Source organism: Elaeis guineensis, chromosome 11, assembly GCF_000442705.2.
Source record: "Elaeis guineensis isolate ETL-2024a chromosome 11, EG11, whole genome shotgun sequence".
NCBI lineage: Eukaryota > Viridiplantae > Streptophyta > Magnoliopsida > Arecales > Arecaceae > Elaeis > Elaeis guineensis.
In genome coordinates this window covers 29,013,978-29,039,497 of record NC_026003.2, presented here as the reverse complement: position 1 = coordinate 29,039,497, position 25,520 = coordinate 29,013,978, and the positions used below count along the sequence as shown (strand labels likewise).

At 45.2% G+C, this 25,520-nt stretch overlaps 1 protein-coding gene and 1 pseudogene across 4 annotated transcripts; one reads left to right on the top strand and one right to left on the bottom strand.

Annotated features, from left to right (window-relative positions):
- Positions 1–1,500: 1,500 nt before the first annotated feature.
- Positions 1,501–25,437, bottom strand: LOC105035435 (uncharacterized). Of its 4 annotated transcripts, XM_010910986.4 has the most exons (8): positions 25,028–25,429; positions 4,131–4,190; positions 3,584–3,666; positions 3,362–3,426; positions 3,241–3,274; positions 3,076–3,146; positions 2,669–2,766; positions 1,501–1,787 (listed from the first exon to the last, which is right to left on the bottom strand). In XM_010910986.4, exons 1-7 carry the CDS (start codon positions 25,281–25,283, stop codon positions 2,676–2,678), a joined length of 660 nt encoding a protein of 219 aa, XP_010909288.1. In that variant the 5' UTR covers positions 25,284–25,429; the 3' UTR covers positions 1,501–1,787; positions 2,669–2,675. The 4 variants fall into 4 exon arrangements, with proteins under 4 accessions (XP_010909288.1, XP_010909289.1, XP_029117786.1 ...); XM_010910987.4 differs by lacking the exon at positions 3,241–3,274 and having other exon boundaries at positions 3,362–3,445; positions 25,028–25,432; XM_029261953.2 differs by lacking the exon at positions 4,131–4,190 and having other exon boundaries at positions 25,028–25,432.
- LOC140852526 (zinc finger BED domain-containing protein DAYSLEEPER-like) lies at positions 5,835–6,435 on the top strand (annotated as a pseudogene).
- Positions 25,438–25,520: the final 83 nt, after the last annotated feature.

The window sequence follows — 25,520 nt, the reverse complement described above, 5'->3', positions numbered from 1 at the left end:
TTCCTACCCATGGTTTGATTGATGGTCTGAGGATGGTCACCAACGGCTGAATCTAGTTAGCCCCCCAGGTTAACCATTCAGCATCCAAATTCCAAACACAGCCCAAAATTCCTTAGTTTTGTCATTTTTCATAGTTTGATCACAATCTATTCACAAATAAGAGTTAGGAACTTACAGATATCATCTAATGCTGGCATTTCTGAACCATCAAACAAGTAATAATTTTTTTTTAGGATTTTTCTGAAGTTTTGTGCAGTAAGACGCTACTCGAAAATTGTGGCACAGTATCATGATTCAGAAGGAAATAACGGAGCAATCGGGAGTCTTCAATCAGGATTCCAGGAAGATCGAAGATGTGATGCGGAAGCTTTAACAGAGAGGGATGTGTGATGCTCCCAATGTCTTTAATTATATCCTACTTTACTATTGCTATTTGCTTCCATTGTACTAATAAATTCATGTGTTACTCTAAGAGAACCACTCTTCACCTGCATCAAATTTTGATTTAGAGAAAGTCCGCAGCTGGGATCAAATTCTTCTTCTGCATTATAAACCATAGCAATCCCTTTCCATGGGAGTCTCAAGTGGAGAGCCTATTCAATTCAAAGTTCTATACCTTCGGAGCGTGCGGTTATTAGCTTTACCACTGGCTCTAGACACGGCAATGGACTGAAGTGCTACTTTATCTTTTTCTCTTTTTAATCACAGATGTCAGTTGATCTGAGCAGCTCCAGCTAGGCTCAAAATAAGAATGAATCCAGTATTGTTTCTGTGTAATTATATCAAGCTTGAACATGGTCTGTAAGCTGATAACTAATTGTACGCAAAGCTTGAAGACAGCCCGACTCAACAAGATCTGGCTTGACAAGGCTCCAAACTGGTGATCCATATCTTGTACATTGGTTAACATATGGTCAACTGTTGTATCTAGACATCTGGTTCATTTAGCATTATAATCAACTACTGAATCAAGCTTGAGCTGAGCTCAATTCAGGTTACATACAGGCTTGAATGGATTTCCGCTTGATAAGTGCCATCAAGCTGCTCCAAACAAGATCGAGTTTGGCTTCCTTCAGGAATAATCTTGAATTATGCTAGATCAAATAACAAACAAGCCAAGATTGGTCTCAGTTTTAAGCTCAGAAAAAACTTCCAGCAAAACATGATAAGAAGCAATCTTGATCAAGTTGCACTCAGTTACACCCGACCTCATCCACATATGGGTGGATGATTGATATGAGAAAATGTTGATGGCAAATCACCAACCATCTGCATGTGCATATTTTGGATATGACAATTTACGGGCCCCTCTAACACCATTTTAAATCCATCCTTCATTTCTAGCTCAATCTGCCAGTATCCATGCCTTGCATTCAAACACATCTAAAGCAGATACCCATACTTCAATAATTTACATATATCACTAAATTTATTAAAATAAAAAATTAAAGCCTAAAACATTATCAAATTGGTTCAGTCTATGGTCATATTTCCAGCATATGGTCATAACACCAAATCCATTTGTATGATGCCTTATAATTCACATGTAATTCAGTAACAGCCATGGTGAGATGAACTTGCTGGTAAGAAAGATGGATGAATGATCATTTACATAAATTGGACCATCGTGCAGAAAGATTTTACTAGTTTACATGCATCGAAAAAGACTCACCAACTAAAGCACATGTTTCTTGTTATAATTTCAGCAAGTCACTTCCATGGAGTGTATTTATTAACTAACAACATGGATCCATCAACTTCTCTAGCAAACCCCTTGCATATTCAACCTAAAAGGAAAGAACAAAGTATCAAAAAAAAAAATATCAATGCTTCTTTATTCTGTCAAGGGGAATAGATTTTTTTCACCACAGCATCAAAAGGGATAAAACATATAATACAATTCCTTAGCATCAGGGTTAGAAATGATAAAAATAGAGGACGAAAAGAAGAATAGAGAGTAAAAAGATACCAATAGAGGGGAAAAAATAAAACCCACCACAACAGAGCTACTTTATTCAATATAATTCATAAACATACCTAATTCATCAGTCCTCATGAACCTACATTTATGACACTAGAACAACCCTAGAATAATATTTGCTTATCATACAAGGACCCACAAAATTGCATAACTTAAATTATTTGAAACAAAATAGGAATCGGTTCTATTATATTAAAACTATTAACTTTCCTAACAAAAGATAACTATATACCTTCCAAAAATAGAAAAGTCCACATTCTCACGGAACCATTGATAGAAATCACTCAAATTACCTCAAATCATGATTATTATAACCTCAATTCTTTTCTAATCCAACATAAACTTAAAGTACGACCTTTAGACCATAATGATACTTACATCAGGACTCCAAAAACTCACTAGGAAAACAAACTATAATTAATATGAAATTATAATAAAATAGAAACTAAAAACCCAGTAGAATGAAAATGAATCCAGTCATTTCAATACTGAAATTTCTGACTGCATCAAGATATCACAGAGACCAACTGAGCTGCCCTGGAATTATATGGGATCACTGATCACACTCCAAAACACACTAGAGTGCAGTAACAATGTACAAATCTAATTCAACAAAATTTTCAGATAGATATCAAAATTGTCAAATAAAATCATTACTTTAAGTTGATTTTGCATTGAAGCACATACCTTAGGGTCAATCCCAACTCTCTTTGTTTCTCCTAATTGCCTTTTTCTGTGAGATAGCTTTCTTGTTCTGTATCCTCTTCTGTTCTCCAATAGCAGCCCTTCAAGTTATAATAAAAGTCAATATTATGGCTCCTAAATTAACCAATCTAACATGAAATAATTGTCCCTCATTCTATATAACTTTCTTTTCCAAACTGTAAAATATCAAAAGCAAAATGTTTCAGGAAAAGTATGGCATTGATGCTTACTCAATTCTTTCATGAACCCAAAGAATTATTAAGCAGAAAAGAACATGGCAGGTATGTGGACATGAGTGGATACCAGCAATCAAACAAGAAAGAAAAAGGAAAAAAAAAAAAAAAAGGACATCCATTTTACTGATAAACAGTAGAGAGATTATGGCTTACAATTTTTCTATCTTTTTCTTTTGCTCTTCTGAAGGAGGTGGTGGAACATACGAGGCCGCATCTATTATAGCCTGTTTAAGAAAATCAATGCAAAGTAATATCTAGATAACCATGGATATATACATGGTTTGAACAAGAATTATGCAGAAACCAAAAATTCAGTACCTGCAGTTTCTCCAGTGCATCATTAATGTTACCCCTGAAGAACAACAGAATAGAGGTAGGTGCACTGAAAACTGCTAATAAACATGGGAAAAAAATGAAGTGGCAGTGCATGAAAGCTTACTTTTGTGTTCTTGTCTTTGTTGATGAAATTACAATCTCCCCATCCTTGTTGATACGATTTTTTTCCTGCAATTAGATGTGGAATCTATACCTAATTTTAATAATGTAAACATTCGACAAAAGGTGGCTAATGGAGTGCATCGAATGAGAAAGAAAACAACATGGCAATTCATGCAGACCAATTAAATATTAAGACATGCAATAAAAAGTGCTCAACAACAACCATTTGAAGTATTCTCTCCCTGACTCTTTCGCTAAGCCAATGTGCTTGTTTAACATTGAAGCGCATGTCTACCTTAGTGTTCACTGCAATAACAAGCATATTTCAGTGAATAAGATGGAATAAACATAATTCAACAAATAAAACAGCATGGAAGCTACAAAAATGTTGAGACATTCTGAGAGAAAAAATTTATTGAAAAAGAGAAACTAAAATAAAATAATATCATATTAATTGAAACTTCCTGTCTTTTTGCATCCCTAAAAGATGCACATCTCTTGCCAAGAGAAAACAACTTTGAATCATGCCATTGTCAGTTGACAGCAGATCCTGTTGAGCTGTTCAAAAAGAGGAGGGGCCAAAAACTTCCAGATAGCATCCTCAAGAAAGCAAAACCCAGGATGAATGAGAATAAATAAGTACGGAAGTGAAGTTTTTTTGCAGCACAAACTACCCATTGCAGGAAGTCCCTGTTGGTACTATAACACAACAGAGCTAAGATTTAAGTTAAAACTAAAGCAAAATGACAAAGAATTAAAAGTAAACAAACCTTTATTTACATTTTGACCACCAGGCCCCCCACTTCTTGCAAAGCTAACAGTGACGTGGTCTGCAACATCAAATGACTTAGAATCAAAGGAATCAATGGTGCTATTTAGCTTGTACTGCTCAAGAGAACTACCACAAAAATTTCAAAGAGGATTTTCATATATAATGATACTTCATTTTCTTATGCACTCAATATCCCTAAACCTCTTCTATGTTATATTTATAACCAGAACAAATGTCCTCAAAGAGTATATCACATGTAATGGACCAAAAGTACATGAAGCGCATCACATATAATTAGGGAATTCAAAATTTATAAAGTCATACTTCAGCGCTCAAAGAATTGCAATAAGCTGAAAAGCATGTGGGTGTACTAGATGATATTTGTCTTAGGGAAAGCTGTGGTGGCCATATGATAAAACCATGAGGGGAAAGCTGAGATGCAGAACTGCACGAAGGTAAAGGATTAGTTGTAACCATATCGGCATACAAGGATCAAGAACAAACTAGAAAGAGAAAATCCTGAATTTGAGGGGTATTACCCCCAAACAAATGAAGTTGAAGGTATTATAAGACAACCACAAATTGTTTGGCGAGACTTGGTGACAGTAGTTGCAACATGTCTGCTGAAACTAGGCAATGCTACAATGGTCATTCATGAACCAAGCAGAATAAACAGCAGAACATTGACTGTTGATATAGAAAAGAATATATCCGACCTACAACAACTAAAAATAGCAGCATCCTAATTTTCTTCCTTATTATGTTTAACAAATGATGCTAATATGCAAGCTCAAATTTGCTTGATATAAAGTATACCACTTAAGGTTAATGGACAGATAAATTTTTTTCATGTGTAATATGGCCCTTCTCTGCTGGTTTGATTGAGGGGTCATTTGTTTGTCTGCAGTTCAGATATAAGCTACAATTGGAAATGTTGCAATTAGAATTATAATTGCAAAAATTCTTTTTGTTTGGTCATTTGTAATCAACCACCAGGACAGGCCAGGCTGGGCCCTTGAGACTATATTAGAGCTGATCAACCACCAAGCCAAGCAGGGCTCTACATTAGAAGTTAGGCTTGATGCCTATGCTCAAGCCCAACCTGGCCAATCCTAGGCCCGCCCACCAAGCACGATTTCCTCTTCCCCCCAAACTACTACAGGCTAAGTTCAATATAATTTTGTTGTGCAAAATAACATCTAAACACTACATTTTAGCCAAACAATATAATTTAATTCCCTCAACTTGTTGCAATATTGCAATAATCAGTACTTTTAAGCCAATCAAAAATTTAAGCTAACAAAAAACAGGATTTGTACATTCAAGCTAGTAGAATGAAAATAAAATGTCCCAGTACATTTAATTCCAAAGAAGTTTTATGGCTAAAATAGTTTCCATTTGAATACCAGAAAAAGATTGCATTTTGATTGGTATATTAGATGGAATTCTACTTTGTTAATGCTTGACCATGCTCTTTATTTCAAGCCTATTTTAGATCATTGGGAGCATCATGATAAAGAATTTAGAATCTTTGCACTTTCTTAAGACGAGTGAGAAAAGGTAGCACAAGTTTTTGAAAGTGTTTTATATGTGACTAACCAGTTTTCTGTCAGTAAGCAGCCAACAGTCAACATTTATTTTAGGAGGGTGTGGGAGCTTCACGATGAAATTGATAGAGGCTGCTAATAGCCCACATGATTTCATGGTTTACGTTGTCAGAGAGATGCAAGTAAAATTTAACAAGTATTGGTCAGAGCACAATTTGATTTTATCTTGTACTACAGTTCTAGATCCCCATTGCAAGTAAGAGTTAGTTGAATTTCGTTACTCTAAACTTTATGGGGAGATTGGTGCTAGGGAGATGTTTCAGAACATTAAGAATACTTTGTATGATTTGTTTGATGACTATAGGTTGCATTCAACTTCAATCTCTCTTCTCCCAAGGTTGGAACTTCGTGGGGTGGTGTTGGAAAGAGTGATGGAGATAGTTTGTAACATTATGAACTATTTTTGAGTAAAAAATGAAAACCTGATCGAGGGAAGACCCAATTACATGTTTACTTGGAGAAGCAAAACCTTGGGCTGCATTGTGATCTCGATATTTTAATGTATTTGAGAGATGCCTCAGATCCTTTGCCCGAGCTTGCATCGTTGGCTCGTGATGCTTTATCCATTCTCATATCAGCAGCCCTTCAAAATCTGTCTATAGTATGGCAAAAAAGTTGATAAACCCTTAATGAAGATCACTTTCACCAAGGACAATTCAAGCAATTGCATGTCATGCAGAGTGGCTGCATGCATGAAGCTTCTCATTAGATAATTTTTTAAATATTTGCATATTCTTATTTTCTTCTCTAATATATATTTGAATAAACTAATTTTTTTCATTTCACATGTATTTGCTTTGAAATTTTTTAGAACAATCAGGTATCTTAGGAGTTAACATGGAAGAATCTTCTATTGATTATGAAGATGAGGAGGAAAAGATGGAAGAGGGATTAGATGGTTCGGTCATATAGGTATTCTATTAGTAACTCTAACAATTATTCATGTTCAATCATTAACAGTGGTTAATGTTGAAATTTCGTGTTCATAGGTTCTAAGATTTAGAAGTTGCAAGGATACCCTTCTACCATTGAAGTGGCTTCAAGAATTATGGCTGCTTTTCACTTAGTTTTGATTGCACAGTAATATCTGTTTGTTGTTATGTTAATGGGACTATGTAATTGGTACTTTGTCTAAATTTGTAATTTCTATTGGAATGTAATTTTTAATAAGGGTCATTATAATATTAAACTTTGTTGGCTTAGATATATGGGACATTTTAGTTTCTTTCTATTGGCTTGAATGTACAAATCATTTTATTTATTTGGCTTAAATTTTTGGTTGGGTTAAATGAACTGATTATTGCAATTTTTGCAACGTGTTGAGGGAACTAAATTATATTGTTTGACTAAAATGCACAATTTTTAAACATTATTCTACATTACAAGACTATATTGTACTTAGCCTATAACAGTGGGGGAAGAGGAAATCAGGCCTAGTAGGCAGCCTTGGATTAGCTCTTCAAGACTGGGCCGAGCGTGGGCAAAAATGTATGACCAATGTTTGAGCTAGGCCAGGCCTGAGCATAGGCATCAGGCCTAACTTTTACCATGGAGCCCAATCCGAGCCTCACCTAACTCCGTGTTTGATCAAATCTAATAATTAGTTAATATAATTAACATATAAAAAATATAAAAATTCTAGGGCCAGGCCAGGCTATTTTTTAATTAACCTAGGCCCGGCCCGACATTTTGATCAGGCCTACTTTATTGTCCAAGCCTGTCCCACGAGCCTACTTTTAGTGCCCAAGCCCACTAAATTTCGGGCTAGGCAAGCCACCTAGCCTGTGATCAACTCTACTTTAAATGTAATATGTGATATGCTAGACAATCTATCATCATCTAACTTTCATCACCATTTTCTTGGATTCAACCATATGATTTAAACTAATATTTATCAATAAACTAATTTTTCGTTTCATATTTGTTTGCTTTTAAATTTTTTAGGATAATCGGGCATCTTGGGGGCTAACATGAAGGAATCTTCTACTGAGGATGAAGATGAGGAGGAAAAGATGGAAGAGGGATTATTCAGTCAAGGAGGTATTCTATTAATAACACCAACAATTATTCATGTTCAATCATTAACAGTTGTTAATGTTTAAATTCTGTGTCCATAGGTTCTAAGATTTAGAAGTTGCAAGGATGCTCTTTTACCATTGAACTGGCTTCAAGAATTATGGTTGCTTTTCACTTAGTTCTGATTGCACAGTAATGTTTGTTTGTTGTAATGTTAATGAGACAATGTAATTTGTACTTTGTCTACATTTGTGGTTGCTACTGTTGGAATGCAATTTTTAATTGGACAACAATGTTTCATTGTATAAGGGTCATTGTAATATTTAACTTTGTGGGCTTAGATATATGGGACATTTTAGTTTCTTTCTATTGGCTTAAATGTACAAATCATTTTATTTATTTGGCTTAAATTTTTGGTTGGCTTAAATGTACTAATTATTGCAATTGTTGCAACATGTTGAGGGAAATAAATTATCTTGTTCGGCTAAAATGCATAATTTAAATATTATTATGCATTACAGAATTGTATTGTACTTAGCCTATAACAGTAACGGAGAAGAGGAAATGAGGCCTGGTCGGCAAGCCTAGAATTAGCTCTTCAAGATTGGGCCGAGCCTGGGCAAAAGTGTAACGCTGATGCTCGGGCTGGGCCAGGCCGGGCCTAGATTCAGGCATTAGGCCTAACTTCTATTGTGGAGCCCAACCCGAGCTCGATCTAACCCAGTGTTTGATCAACTCTAATAATTAGTTAATATAATTAACATATGAAGCATATATATATATATATATATATATATATATATATATATATATATATATAGCCATTAGGCCAAACTTCTATTGTGGAGCCCAACCCGAGCCCGATCTAACCCGGTGTTTGATCAACTCTAATAATTAATTAATATAATTAACATATGAAACATATATATATATATATATATATATATATATATATATATATATGTTGGGTATAAAATACCCACGGCCGAAGTTCTCAGCGGGATTGACCCTTGCGGGCTCCGTCCGCGACTCCAAGGAAGACTCCGCCCGAACTCCTACGGGAGTCGGGCTCCATCGCCAACTTCAACTGCCGGTAGACCCCGTCCGGACTCCTACGGGAGCCAGACTTCGCACTTAACTTCAATTGCAGGAAGACTCCGCCCGGACTCCTACGGGAGCCGGGCTCCGTCCGCGACTCCAAGAAAGACTCCGCCCGGACTCCTACGGGAGCCGGGCTCCGTCCGCGACTCCAAGGAGAACTCCGCCCGGACTCCTACGGGAGCCGGGCCCCATCCACGACTTCAACTGTAAGGGGGACTCCGCCCGGACTCCTACGGGAGCCGGGCTCCGTCGCCAACTTCAACTGCCGGTAGGCCCCGTCCGGACTCCTACGGGAGCCGGACTTCGCACCTAACTTCAATTGCAGGAAGACTCCGCCCGGAATCCTACGGGAGCCGGGCTCCGTCCGCGACCCCAAGGAAGACTCCGCCCGGACTCCTACGGGAGCCGGGCTCCGTCCGCGACTCCAAGGAGGACTCCGCCCGGACTCCTACGGGAGCCGGGCCCCATCCACGACTTCAACTGCAAGGGGGACTCCGCCCGGACTCCTACGGGAGCCGGACTCCGTCGCCAACTTCAACTGCCGGTAGGCCCCGTCCGGACTCCTACGAAAGCCGGACTTCGCACCTAACTTCAATTGCAGGAAGACTCCGCCCGGACTCCTACGGGAGCCGGGCTCCGTCCGCGACTCCAAGGAAGACCGCCCGGACTCCTACGGGAGCTGGGCTCCGTCCGCGACTCCAAGGAAGACTCCGCCCGGACTCCTACGAGAGCCGGGCTCCGTCCGCGACTCCGAGGACTCCGTCCGGACTCCGAGGACTCCGTCCGGACTCCTACGGGAGCCGGGCCCCATCCACGACTTCAACCGCAAGGGGGACTCCGCCCGGACTCCTACGGGAGCCGGGCTCCGTCGCCAACTTCAACTGCCGGTAGGCCCCGTCCGGACTCCTACGGGAGCCGGACTTCGCATCTAACTTCAATTGCAGGAAGACTCCGCCCGAACTCCTACGGGAGCCGGGCTCCGTCCGCGACTCCAAGGAAGACTCCGCCCGGACCCCTACGGAAGTCGGGCCTCATCCCCGACTCCGGCTGCAGACAGACCTCGTCCGGACTCCTACGGGAGCCGGACTCCGCCCACAACTCCGACTGCAAGCAGACTCCGCCCGGACTCCTACGGGAGCCGGGCTCCATCACCAACTTCAACCGCTGACACTCCAGCCGAACTTCAGCCGACAGGTCTGCACTCCCTGGCGCGACGCAGCAACGGCCACGATCCTGCTCCACTTCCTGCGACGGATTCCGCGCGGCTCCATTACTCCTTGGCAGACCGCTATGATGCCCACGATCCTGCTCCACTTCCTGCGGCGGATACCGCGCGATTCTTCCATCTTCTGACAAGTCGCGACAACGGACGTCGCTCCACTCCCTGCGGCAGACTCCACGTGGCGCGCTTCAGTGATAGCCACGGGTCTACTCCACTACTCTTCGCAACAAATTCCTCCTGACTATAGGCGGCCCACTACCAGACGGTTACGAACGTCGCTATCAGTCTGTTGCACCCTCCGCCTATAAAAAGGGGGGACCCCAGATACGTTATTTTCAAAACTCTAATTTTTACCTAAAAACTCTGCTAAAATTTCCGTTCGAGCACTCCATTCTTGTTGAGGCAGAGAACTGACTTGAGCGTCGGAGGGTCTTGCCGGAGCAACCCCACCTTCGGTTTAGACTTCTTTTGCAGGTCCCGACGGCGACCGCGACTCCCTCGACTCCAGCTTCTCCGACGCAAACGAATTTTTGCACCAACAGGATTGGCGCTAGAAGGAGGGCCTGTGTCTTCGCAGTATCCTTGTTCTTAAAGGAGCGCTCAACGGAGCCGCCTCCGGTCATCTTCTCCGGCGCCCACTCCCCCTTTCCCCCACTGGATCCTCGCCTGATGCCTTCTCGCGAAGCATCCGCGCAGCTACCCACGGCCTCCGCAGCCATACCCCGGACCCCGGTCTCGCCTTTGGTTTCCCAGGCCTCGCATCCTCAAGCTACGGTCGCCGACATGGAATGGCCGAGCGATCGGCCTCCGACGGACTCCGCCAACACCATCTCGGGAGGATCCCGACAGAAAACGACCGACATATCGGCTGTATCCCCCAAGCGGCAAAAGACTGAAGAGCCCATAACCTTTACCGAAGAAGACACTCAGGGAGTCCAATTCCCTCATAACGACGCGGTCGTAGTTTCCTTGAATATAGCAAACTACGACGTCCGTCGCGTTCTTGTCGACAACGGAAGTTCGGCCGACATCTTATTCTACGACGCCTTTTCAAGAATGTCCACCCTTGACAGCCATCTGAGGCCAATTAGCTCCCCTTTGGTAGGGTTTACCGGCGACGCCGTTCCGACGAAAGGAATAATAACTTTGACTGTGGCCGCAGGTCAATATCCAAGACAATCCAGGGCCCTGGTGAATTTCTTGGTGGTGAAGGCGCCATCAGCCTACAATGCAATCCTCGGCCGACCCGGCCTCAACGCCCTCCGAGCCGTCGTATCGACCTACCATTTGAAGTTGAAGTTCCCCACCAGCCAGGGGATCGGAGAGGTCCGAGGAGACCAAACCCTGACCAGACACTGCTACAATATAGCCTTGCAAGGAAGCGATCAATCCGACCCCTGTCCCGTCGATGGACTGGATGCTCGTGATGACCTCGCCGAAGAAATGGGTGCCCCAATCGAAGATCTGGTACCAATCCCTTTGAATGACAGGAATGCGGAGCATGTAGCGATGATCGGCTCCAACCTAGGGGAGGAGGTGCGGACGCGTCTCATTGATTTTCTGCGAAGAAATGCGGACGTTTTCGCTTGGGTTCCAGCAGACATGCCAGGGATTGACACGGAGGTCATGAAGCATCATCTGACCGTCGATCCAAAGCATCGACCGACGAAAGAAAGAATCCGGAGTCACGCTCCGGAGAGGCAGAAGGCGATAGCCGAGGAAGTGGATAAGCTCCTTAAAGCCGGATTCATTAAGGAAGTCAATTATCCCGATTGAATTTCCAACGTTGTCCTGGTCAAAAAAGCAAACGGTAAGTGGAGGATGTGCATAGACTTCAAAAGGCTGAATAAGGCCTGTCCGAAGGACAGCTACCCCCTTCCCAGAATCGATCAACTGGTGGACGCGACCTCGGGCCACGAGCTCCTCACTTTCATGGATGCGTTCTCCAGCTATAATCAAATTAGAATGGCGCCAGAAGACGAAGAAAAGACAGCCTTCATCACTAATCGTGGCCTTTACTGTTACAGGGTCATGCCTTTCGGCCTCAAGAACGCGAGCGCAACCTACCAACGGTTGGTGAACAAAATCTTCAAGGAGCAGATCGGCCGTAACATGGAGGTCTACGTGGACGATATGCTCGTAAAAAGCAAGTCTTCCAGAGATCATGTTGCCGACCTCGAGGAGACCTTCGACGCTCTCCGGAAATATAGAATGAAGCTGAACCCAACTAAATGCGCTTTCGGAGTAACCTCAGGAAAGTTCTTGGGCTTCATGGTATCAGGGCGCGGGATCGAGGCCAATCCAGAGAAAATTCGCGCCATCCAGGAGATGGCCGCCCTAAAGTCGATAAAAGAGGTTCAGCGCCTCACGGGGAGGATAGCGGCCCTTAATCGCTTCGTCGCAAGGTCGGCCGAACGATGCTTGCCCTTCTTTCAAACCCTCAAGCAGCCGAAGAACTTCTGTTGGACCTCCGAGTGCCAACAGGCGTTCGAAGAATTGAGGGGCTACCTTGGCTCACCCCGCTGTTAGCAAAGCCTGAACCCGGGGAGGAGCCATTTTTATACCTGACGGTCTCTCCCATGGCCCTCGCGGCCGTTCTTGTCAAAAAGGAAGCGAAAGTCCAGCGGCCAGTCTACTACGTTAGCCGCGCGTTGAGAGACGCCGAGACCAGGTACACCAAATTAGAAAAACTGACTTACGCCTTATTGATCGCAGCCCGGAGGCTCCGACCCTACTTTCAAAGGCACACCGTGACGCTACTCACCAATCAACCGATCAAAGCGGTTTTGCACCAGGCGGACACTTCCGGAAGGATGGCAAAATGGGCGATCGAGCTCACGAAATTCGACATCAACTATCGACCCAAGCCAGCGGTGAAAGCCCAAATACTGGCAGATTTCATAGTAGAGTGTACCATCCCAGAGGAAGCTGAACCTGAACAAAGCAAAGTTGACGACCTGAAGTCCCAACCGAACCCCCCCGAAGAAGAGGCCGATCCCTTTGATCGCTTTTGGGCCCTCTATGTGGACGGATCTTCCAACATGTCGGGCGCAGGTGCAGGCCTGATTTTGGTCAGTCCGGAGGGAGTCATCGCGGAATACGCTCTGCGTTTCGAGTTCTCCGCGATAAACAATGGAGCGGAATACGAAGCTCTGATCGCAGGACTAAGGATCGCCAAAGAGCTGGGAATAGGTCAGCTCCGGGTGCACAGTGACTCTCAACTAGTGGTGGGACAAGTCAGCGGGAGTTACGAAGCGCAGGAGGACAGTATGGCCAAATATCTTGAGAAGGTAAAAAAGCTCACTCCCGCCTTTAGCAGCTTCAACATTAGACGGATTCCAAGGTTGAAAAATACTAGGGCTGACCTTCTCTCCAAGCTGGCGACGTCGGCTCCGGCCGAATTGCCCCGAGGCGTTCTCTTTGAAGTTCTAAAGCACCCGAGTACAGAAGAATCGCGGCCCGTGATGGAGATTGACCACGAGCCCAGCTGGGTCGACCCACTGATAATCTATCTCAGAGATGGAGTTCTCCCCCAAGATGCGAAAGAAGCCCGAAAGCTCCGAAATCAGGCATCCCGATACATCCTTTATGAGGACAAGTTGTACAAGAGATCATACTCCTTGCCCCTCTTAAAATGTCTCCGGCCTTCGGAAGCCGACTACGCCTTGTGGGAAGTACATGAAGGAATTTGCGGAAACCATTTGGGGGCTAGATCTTTATCCCACAAGTTGCTCCGCCAGGGATATTACTGACCAACAATGCATCGTGATTCGATTGAATATGTCAAAAAATGTGATCGACGCCAGAGGTACGCCAACGTCCAGAGAGACAGTCCGCCACCGAGCTCACACCCTTGAGTGCCTCATGGCCTTTTGCACAATGGGGGATGGACATTCTCGGCCCCTTTCCCCTGGCATCTGGGCAAAGAAAGTTCCTCCTTGTAGCGATCGACTACTTCACCAAATGGGTTGAAGCCGAACCACTAGCGAAAATCACAGAAGCAAAAGTGCAAGATTTCGTCTGGAAGTCGATCGTGTGTAGGTTCGGTCTGCCTAGAATCCTAATCACTGATAATGGACGGCAATTCGCGGGAGCAAAATTCGCTGAATTCTGTGAAGATCTGAACATCTCCCACAACTTCACATCAGTAGCCCATCCCCAGGCGAATGGCGAAGCTGAGGTAACTAATCGAACCCTTTTGCAGGGGATTAAGACGAGGCTCGAAAAAGCGAAGGGAACTTGGGCGGACGAACTTTATCATGTGTTGTGGGCGTATCGAACTACCCAGAGGCTACCTACGGGGGAGACCCCCTTTGCTTTAGCCTTCGGTACGGAAGCCGTCATCCCAATCGAGCTTAAACTCCCGTCGGCACGAGTCGTGGCATTCGACGAACACCAAAATTCGCAAAGTCTTAAAGCCAATCTCGACCTGCTGGAAGAAAGACGGGAGATAGCTCAGGTTCGAATGGCAGCCTACAGACAGAAAGTCGCTCGATATTACAACACCCGGGTCAAGAACAAAACCTTTAGAGCAGAAGATCTAGTGCTTCGACGAGCCGCTGTCTCGCAACCTCAGGATCGGGGGAAACTCGCCCCAAACTGGGAAGGACCGTATGAAGTCAAAGAAGTAGTCCAGCCCGGAGCTTATTATCTTAAGGAACTCGGAGGAGCCGACCTCCCACGACCATGGAGCTCGAAAAACTTACGAATGTACTACCAATAACTTCATTTTAATCAAAAGTTGCATACCTGTATGTCTTTGGACAATTCAAACAAACTAAGGAGAAACCTCATCCCGATAAAGTCGAAGGCCCGGTTCCCACAGCCCATATGCGCCCCCACAGCCTTGTTAGGGACAGGAGGAAAACCTCGCCCTAACTTGAGCAAAGTCGAAGGCCCGGTTCCATTTAGACCGGATGGGGGGGAGAGGCCCTGCAATGCCCATATGCGCCCCCACAGCCCTGTTAGGGACAGGAGGAAAACATCGCCCTAACTTGAGTAAAGTCGAAGGCCCGGTTCCATTTTAGACCGGATGGGGGGAGAGGTCCTGGAACGCCCACATGCACCCCCACGGCCCTGCTAAGGACAGGAGAAAAATCTCGCCCTAGCTTGAGCAAAATCGAAGGTCCGGACTCCTACGGGAGCCGGACCCCGCCTACGACTTCGACCGCAAGTAGACTCCGCCCGGACTTCTACGGGAGCCGGGCTCCGTCCTCAACTTCAACTGCCAGTAAGCTTCGTCCGGACTCCTACGGGAGCCGAACTTCGCCTTTGATTTTAATTGCAGGAAGACTCCGCCTGGACTCCTACGGGAGCCGGACTCCGCCTACGACTTCGACCGCAAGTAGACTCCGCCCGGACTTCTACGGGAGCCGCGCTCCGTCCTCAACTTCAACTGCCAGTAAGCTTCGTCCGGACTCCTACGGGAGCCAGACTTCGCCTTTAATTTTAATTGCAGGAAGACTCCGCCCGGACTCCTACGGGAGCCGGATTCCGCCTACGACTTCGACCGCAAGTAGACTCCGCCCGGACTTCTACGGGAGCCGGGCTCCGTCCTCAACTCCAACTGCCAGTAAGCTTCGTCCGGACTCCTACGAGAGCCGAACTTCGCCTTTGATTTTAATTGCAGGAAGACTCCGCCCGGACTCCTACGGGAGCCGGACTCCGCCTACGACTTCGACCGCAAGTAGACTCCGCCCGAACTTCTACGGGAGCCGGGCTCCGTCCTCAACTCCAACTGCCAGTAAGCTTCGTCCGGACTCCTACGGGAGCCGGACTTCGCCTTTGATTTTAATTGCAGGAAGACTCCGCCCGGACTCCTACGGGAGCCGGACTCCGCCTACGACTTCGACCGCAAGTAGACTCCGCCCGGACTTCTACGGGAGCCGGGCTCCGTCCTCAACTTCAACTGCCAGTAAGCTTCGTCCGGACTCCTACGGGAGCCGGACTTCGCCTTTGATTTTAATTGCAGGAAGACCCCGCCCGGGTTCCTACGGGAGCCGGGCTCCGTCACCGACTTCAACGGCTGGTAATCTTCGTCCGGACTCCCACGGGAGCCGAACTTCGCCCCGACTTCACCCACGGGAACCGAACTCCCGTAGCCTCGCTGAAAGCAGAGGAAAAATTTCAGGCGAAAAAGAAAAAGGAAGGCGATGGGCCACATCAGCAACGATTGGAAAGTAAACAGCGCCCAAGGTGCAGAGAACCCTGTCGCGGCAAGGATTGGGGCCCTCATCAGGAATCCCAGCTTTCAAGAAAGCTTTCTACGCAAATCCAAGGTAGGACAACTTCCTCGGGGTGACAGAAGCTCAGACCTCCGAGCTCAAGCCCTGAGGGGGGACACCAAGCCCGAATGGCCCCCAGGCGAGTCCACAGCCGCTGGCGGAAAGAATGGATCGATATGATGGCAACCGAGTATCTTCGAGCGACGCAAAAATCGAAAAGGAGCTCGGCAAACGACAATTCAACACAAATAAAAGAGACGCCGGCGACCTAAGGATGACGTCAAAAAAAAAAAAAAAAAGAAGAAAAAGAGAAAAAAGAAGATGAGAGAGGGAAGGAAGTTCGGCAGACAGTAATTCACGAGGTAACAAAATCTCCCTCTCATTCTTCAACTAACAAGATGTACGTTACAAGACCCGAAGGGCCAGAAAAGAATACATTATTACAAGGCTCGAAATACGGCTTGGAAAGGATACCCCGGAGGCCGCTTCAAGCTGCAAACTTCTCTTCCCGTTCCTGTCCTTCCCGGCCGCGTTTTCCAGTGCGTGTAGCAGACCTATCGGCTCTTGCCCCGTCTTGTTTCGCTCCACCTCCGAGATCCCAACCTCGGGGGGAAAAGGATGGGATAGATTCCAGGGGGCGATCAGGGCGACGGCAGTGACGACGAAGACCTGTTTCAAGAAGAATCGGAGTCACCCCGGAGGCAGCGGCGGCGCTAGAGATATGCGCTATCACCAAATGCTCCGTGACAACCACCGTCCAAAGTGTTCCGGCAAGGTCGGCATGCGCTACTTCCACCGTCCCCGCAACAAGTTTTGCTGTCCCACCGTCGACGCCTACCGCTTCTGGTCCCTTGGCACCGACGACATAAGGATCCCGCCACAGCTTGCGACGACAGCTCTGCCCTCCTGACCGGTGTCACCCCGTCTTGCTACTTCGAAATTCTCAGGCAGAACGCCTTTACCGGCGGTCTCCGTCATTAAACCCCTGTTGTTGAAGGAATTCTTCCTCAAACCTCCTTTGAAGCGACAGGGACCTTCAGCGGCCGCTCGATGACTGGAGAACTCGCAGACCGCTGTTCTCCTCCCTGCCTTCCTCCAAGCCCTAGGCATCTTCTTGAGGATGGCCTCTGGGGTGGAGGACCTGGCGGGGTTACCCCCTAGAGAGAAATCGGGGGCTGAGGACGGCAAAGACCGGCGCGGAAGACGCTCGGAGTTGGCAAGGGTACCGAGGGAGTGGCTGAGTAGCCAGGCTCTCAGACGAAAGAAAGATGCCGTCTTTTAGGCGGAGTAAAGCCCCGAAGGAAGGGTAGGGGGTTTAAATAGGCAGCGGATCTCAGCGCAATTATGGTGGCGGATATCCCTAGACCAGCCGGTGCTTGCCACGTGTCCCGCGTGTCCCACTTGCCGCTATCGAGGATTGACTGTTCGAAAATTTTCACGGCGCGACGCTTGGGATCGCATCTCGATGGGAGTTCCGAAAAGACTTTTCGGATCACCCTAATCGGAAAAAGGGCTCTAGCATGCGCGCGTTAAATGCTGACATATCCGAGGGCGGTTGCGCCAAGATGCCAGAAGGGGAACTTCGGTTGCGACAACCTCTCTAAACTTCCTTCATTCGAAATTCAAACTCGAAAGTAGGGAGACTGGTGTTGGGTATAAAAAACCCACGGCCGAAGTTCTCAGCGGGATTGACCCTTGCGGGCTCCGTCCGCGACTCCAAGGAAGACTCCGCCCGGACTCCTACGGGAGCCGGGCCCCATCCACGACTTCAACCGCAAGGGGGATTCCGCCCGGACTCCTACAGGAGCCGGGCTCCGTCGCCAACTTCAACTGCCGGTAGGCCCCGTCCGGACTCCTACGGGAGCCGGACTTCGCACCTAACTTCAATTGCAGGAAGACTCCGCCCGGACTCCTACGGGAGCCGGGCTCCGTCCGCGACTCCAAGGAAGACTCCGCCCGGACTCCTACAGGAGCCGGGCTCCGTCCGCGACTCCAAAGAGGACTCCGTCCGGACTCCTACGGGAGCCGGGCCCCATCCATGACTTCAACTGCAAGGGGGACTCCGCCCGGACTCCTACGGGAGCCGGGCTCCGTCGCCAACTTCAACTGCCGGTAGGCCCCGTCCGGACTCCTACGGGAGCCGGACTTCGCACCTAACTTCAATTGCAGGAAGACTTCGCCCGGACTCCTACGGGAGCTGTGCTCCGTCCGCGACCCCAAGGAAGACTCCGTCCGGACTCCTACGGGAGCCGGGCTCCGTCCGCGACTCCAAGGAGGACTCCGCCCAGACTCCTACGGGAGCCGGGCCCCATCCACGACTTCAACTGCAAGGGGGACTCCGTCCGGACTCCTACGGGAGCCGGACTCCGTCGCCAACTTCAACTGCCGATAGGCCCCGTCCGGACTCCTACGGGAGCCGGACTTCGCACCTAACTTCAATTGCAGGAAGACTCCGCCCGGACTCCTACGGGAGCCGGGCTCCGTCCGCGACTCCAAGGAAGACTCCGCCCGGACTCCTACGGGAGCCGGGCTCCGTCCGCGACTCCAAGGAGGACTTCGCCCGGACTCCTACGGGAGCCGGGCCCCATCCACGACTTCAACCGCAAGGGGGACTCCGCCCGGACTCCTACAGGAGCCGAGCTCCGTCGTCAACTTCAACTGTCGGTAGGCCCCGTCCGGACTCCTACGGGAGCCGGACTTCGCACCTAACTTCAATTGCAGGAAGACTCCGCCCGGACTCCTACGGGAGCCGGGCTCCGTCCGCGACTCCAAGGAAGACTCCGCCCGGACCCCTACAGGAGCCGGGCCTCATCCCCGACTCCGGCTGCAGACAGACCTCGTCCGAACTCCTACGGGAGCCGGACTCCGCCCACAACTCCGACTGCAAGCAGACTCCGCCCGGACTCCTACGGGAGCCGGGCTCCGTCACCAACTTCAACCGCTGACACTCCAGCCGAACTTCAGCCGACAGGTCTGCACTCCCTAGCGCGACGCAGCAACGGCCACGATCCTGCTCCACTTCCTGCGACGGATTCCGCGCGGCTCCATTACTCCCTGGCAAACCGCTATGATGCCCATGATCCTGCTCCACTTCCTGCGGTGGATACCGCGCGATTCTTCCATCCTCTGACAAGTCGCGACAACGGACGCCGCTCCACTCCCTGCGGCAGACTCCACGTGGCGCGCTTCGGTGATAGCCACGGGTCTACTCCACTACTCTTCGCAACAAATTCCTCCTGACTATGGGCGGCCCACTACTAGACGGTTACGAACGTCGCTATCAGTCTGTTGCACCCTCCGCCTATAAAAAAGGGGGACCCCAGATACGTTATTTTCAAAACTCTAGTTTTTACCTAAAAACTCTGCTAAAATTTTCGTTCGAGCACTCCATTCTTGTTGAGGCAGAGAACTGACTTGAGCGTCGGAGGGTCTTGCCGGAGCAACCCCACCTCCGGTTTAGACTTCTTTTGCAGGTCCCGGCGGCGACCGCGACTCCCTCGACTCCAGCTTCTCCGGCGCAAGCGGATTTTTGCACCAACAATATATATATATATATATATAATCTAGGGCTAGGCCATGCCATTTTTTAACAACCCTAGGCCCGGCCCGACTTTTAGATCGGGCTTATTTTATTGCCCAAGCCTGTCCCATAGGCCTATTTTTAATGCCTAAGCCCACTAAATTTTGGACTAGGCAAGCCACCTAGCCCATGATCAGCTCTACTCTATATATAATATGTGATGTGCTGAACAATCTATCATCATTTAACTTTTCATCACCATTCTTGGATTCAACCTTATGATTTAACTCGAAAAAATCATCATGTGTCAAATTAATCGTGTTTAATAGATATTGTCTCATCCACATCTTTCTTGTTCGAGACATTGGTTTTTTTCATGATATTGTTTTGAACCAAAGAGTTCAATCAGAAAACCTACTAATAATATAGATGAAACATGACCGCAAGATTCTACAGTAGCCCAAAGTTGGATGTGTAAATGAAATGCAAATCTTAGATGCTAAGGGTGGGAATAGAATATTCTTCATCCCAATGGGACTATTTTCTTGTTCCTTTTTCTTTCCTCTTCTAAACAGCTTTTCAATCACTTTTTTTTCTTTCTATTGATATAATACCTCTATTTATCAAAAGAACCAACCATCATTGATCATGACGAAGCTATGGACCATAGTGATGTAAATCATCCAAAAGCTGTTGCCATGCAGATCTCTTCCCAACTGCAAACCCATCTACCACTATGTACACTTATGGTCTGCTCATTTGTTGACTATCTCCTCAACTAGCTCTACGATGATAATAAATTAGGACCATGTTTCTTCAAGGAAGCATTATATTTAAAAGTGTATTTTCTACTTTTGAACATGTGGCTTTAGGGATCCATATCAGAGTTGCACTTAAGATTTCACTTTCTCCCCTGACCAGTTTTGATGTAGACCTAATGATGAGAAGGTTAAAAAGAAGAATATACCTTCCCACTAGAAGGCAAGTAGACTAAGTCATGGAACTGAGACAACTACATCCCAGTGCCAAAAAACACCTAACTAGTGGATGAAGTGCTTATATCAGAGGACCTTAGCCATGATTAGCACCGGGCAATAATTTTAAAATCTGGTTTTCCACAGCTGATGTTCGATTACTGAAACTTTCTATATATGATTAGCAGAGAAACTAAGAGAAACTAAAGAATGCTAGTTACACTTATTGCTTTACCATCTTTGAGGACTTCTTTTTGAATGGAAAATTGCCCTAGGAGAGTGAATCACTATGGGACTTGAGCAGGTAAAAAGAATTAACAACCTATGTTGCATTAGAAAGATCCTGAAAAATGATAATGGATGATCATGAATAGAAATTATAAGATAGAAAATGAATAAAGAAAGAATTAAATACAAAGAGAAAGACAAATACAAAAACAAATAAAAGGACAAGGAAACTGAAGGCATGGTGCATTTGCTTTGACAAAGATGGATCTTTCATACTGATTACCTCCATGTTCAAATAATAATGATGCCTTTAAATAAATGGAACTAGGGAGGAGGAAAAGAAAAAAGACAGAATAACCAGCTAGCAATATATAAACTTGTTATATAACTTTGTAACATCGTGATCAATTACTCTTATCCTACCAGACCCAACATGTAATGAGATTGAACTTCAACTAGATAGTAAATGTTTACCACATGTAGGAGCTCACAGCCTAGGGTTGTGTCAAGTTGTATTAGGGTAGGTGTTTGGACATCTAAACACCTACCCTCTTAGAGCACTACAATACATCATATTTCTAATTATCCAATTATTATTTCACCTAAAAAAGTAATGAGAGTTTGCTTAATGGTAGAGGGCTTAAATGAGGACAAAAAAGGTCATATCTTGTTAATGTTCAACTAATAAAAAAGAAAAGAAGAAGAGATACATGGAAAGAATATTAGCTAGGGTGCACAACTCCTAAAGGGAAAAGAACAATGTGCAAACTTTTGAAAGAGAAACTTATCCCTTACGACCTTCCAAGGAATAGAAACAGATAATGGGTCCAAATGTAAAATTTCCTTGATTTAAATGATTTTTATGTTTTGCTTTGGGAATCTTTTCAATAGATTTTTGGGAGTTTTGGGAAAGCTAGTCCCATAATATAGTGGACTCTTAATGGTTTCTGAGAAAATGAAAGAAAGGGAAAATATTATGACGGAAGAAATTAATATTTAGAATTTTTCTTACTTTTTTGAACTAAAGAACTGCAGAAGTTGTAGGGTTGATGAAGATGGGTTAGTGTAATCCACTTGCCTTCTCTATAATTATCTCTAGAAGTTGCAACATAGAAAGAACACGGGAAAATTGTCTTCTTTGGAACTTCTGCCCTTAGTTTTCTGTTTATTAATTCTGCATGGATTTTGTTTCCATGGAAAACACTAGAGAAGAGAATCCATCTAAATTTATTTTCTTACATTCCTAACATAAACTTGTTGGATACTTCCAATGAAAGATCATTAACCCCCCCCCCCCCCCCCCACCCCCAAAAAAAGAAAAAAAAAAAAAAAACCCAACACACACCACAATACCAAAAGACAGGAAGGAGTAGAAAAGGACACAGAAAATAGAACAGAAGAAGTGGTAAAAGAACAAAGACAGAAATCTGAGAGATCGCTTCTTCCTTCTTTAAGCAGTAATCAACCTTCCTAACAGCCATGATCCTAGCCAAATGTAGAAGACCAGCAGGAAACAAAATAATACAAGCTCTCTCTCTCTCTCTCTCTCTCTCTCTCTCTCTCTCTCATGTTTTCAATTTCCCTGCCCCAAGCCAAAAATTTTGCAGAGCAAACATCACCCAACATGGCTTCTTTGGAGGGAACATAAAATCATCATCCACCACACTGCTGCCTCTCTTTCAACAACAATCATTAGTATCTCAAACAAAGCCTAAACAGAAAATACTAATGATTTTATCTCAATCATTAGATACATGAATGATGCATTTCATCTTGAAACTCTCATATTTGGATTGATGATGATGTATGTGATTTTATTTATCTCTCTCCTACCTTATCTATTAGTAGTATCAAGTATATGAATACTTAATAATTTTCGCTCTCCACGCTTTAGCAACAACCACAACCCCCTCTCCCTCCTCCCTCAACCATGGTCCCAAAAACCATTTCCAGATGAAGCACTAGCTTCAATCATTTCAACTTCAAAGCCATTTCTATTCCAATGTTAGACTTCTCCAGATGTCCTTGAGATGCATTGCACCCGCAAGCCTCTCTTCTTCCAATTTCTTCTCTTCCTTCTCGATTTCGCCATCGTTTGCCACCATCACTATGATCACTGCTGATCCTCACCAGAAATGAAGTCATGGAGACTCCTTTCTCTCTTTCTATCTCTCCTCTCCTACTCTTTGTGATAAGCTGCTAGTCAAAATCTCCTCTAGAGATTGATGGATTTTGCTGACAACTGCCTCCCCTGTGATCTATTTTCTTCAATTTTGGTTGTTCAAAGGATTTTCAGCTTTGATTTTGTGTTGAATATGGCCATGCTAGAACTCCAACAAAGGTATGTATGTATGTATGTACGTATGTATGTTATTTAGTAAAAACAGCACTGATAAATACCGAATTTGGACTCTTGACCATGTCACGGACTCTGTAATGGAGGTCAAACATTTTAATTTCTACGGACCTACTCTATAGGAGTTAAGTGCAGTATTATGGACCTACTCCATAGGGGTTAGCAGCGGCATCATGGACCTACCCAATAGAAGTTAAGTATGGCATTATAGACTTACTATGCAAAAGTTAGGTACATTACTATAGACCTACGTTGAAAAGGTTAAGTATGGTATTATAAGCCTACTCTGCAGAGGTTAAATGCGGTACTATGAACCATGCCACAGGGTCAATATGATCATGGTTAAGGCTGCTAAGTTGAAGATGAGTGGAATTATGAGTGAGTATTTGTGTTTGAGCATTACTGGATATTTTGTATTTGTGTTTTAAAATAAAAGGATTTTGTTTATAAGCTTATCCTAAGTAATACTTATTACATAAATTATCTTATAAACAATAAACACACCTTTTTATGTTGTGCATTGGCAGCCATATATTGTACAAACAATGTTATGACAAATGCCCTCTCATCAAAAGTAGACAATATAACTGATTAAATTCCATAATTCCATCTAGCAAACTTTTGAGCCCAAAAAATCAACCTCCACATGAATTCTCATTTTTAGGTCATAAACAAAATAGAAGTAGCTACATATGAATCCATCAACATACCAATAGGTCAGGACCATTGGAAGTTTAAAATATATTATCTTAGGCCAGAAGCCACTTCCCTTTCCACTTTAAACATTACTTCGTCTCTCTCCTTCCCCAATTCATTGGTAACAAATCCATCCAATCCCAGCTATCCTCTCAATTTTGAGTGCATATATTTCCTCAAACAACACATGTAGAAAAGAACCTGTCTAAAGAATTCATGCTTAAGCCTTGTTCTATCAACCTTGACCACATGGATGCTGCTCATAGTTAATTTTTCAAAATAATAATTTCTAAACAATATTGTTTGGTCCTAAGAAATATACCATAGCAACTTTCAACAGATGGATAAGTTCAATGCTATCGAAATTCCAATTAGTAGGTTATCAGAAACAGACCACCTGGAGGAAGTTAGAACAGTACAGAACGAACCATTCAAAGATATGAACAGATAACACCAACAAAAATATAAAAAGGGGCCGAAGCTGTAAGCAATGAATATGCTCTCACAGAGATCACCTACCATGTTTTCATTTTTCAGATGTCGTCACCGGTATAATTTATCAACATGCAACTTGCTCATTCTGTTCCAGTTAATTTAAGGTTCATTATGATTTTTCTTCAGGTTTTTGGTTACTTCTATCCCTTAGTAAACCTTTAGTCCTCTTAATTAAGGCAAAATAAGAGACTTGCGTCTGTTCGACTCGTTGGTACAATATTATAAGCCCACCTATTTTCTTTCACTGCATTTGCTCTGTTATTAAGCAGAGATTTTAAAGGGTATAAACACTTTCTCGAAACCCTAAAAAATTTTCATCCAGAAAAAGGCAAGAAAGGGAAAAGCGAAATCAAGATTCAACAGAATGAACCAAGAACTTAAGATATGAGAGGTGGCTAATAATATTTTTTTCTGATTATATTTTTTGGGTTTCTAAAACATAAAAAGATAGCTTACCCACTGTAATCTTAGGGGTGGGCTCGGAGCCGGCCGAGAGAGCCCTCTCTTCAGCATCCTGAAGGATTTGTTGCATCATAGATAGGCGAGCAGACACCTTCTTCCCCCCATCGCCGGATCCCGCGGCGGCGCAGCGGACGCGGCCGATTCCGATGTGGACGCGGATCGGTATGGGCAAAATCGCCCAGCTAGACCTCAGGAATGGGGAGATTTGGCAGAACTCCTTTAGAACAAGATTGCTTCGTACGCTGGCCATTGCCCCCCAACCTCTTACAAACAGTAGAGAGCGGGGGAGATGAGAGTGTTTTTGTGCGTCGAGGAAGCAACGTATGCGTAGAGGAAAGAGGGAAAAGAAAAAGTTCGGCTGTGAGATAGGCCTCCGTATTGCACGCACCAGGTGTAATTGGACCGCGTCAAATCCCGCCACCCTTTATATTTCATCAATTCCAATTCCGGATTGCGCACTATCCACCGTGCACAGTGCTCGGGGGAT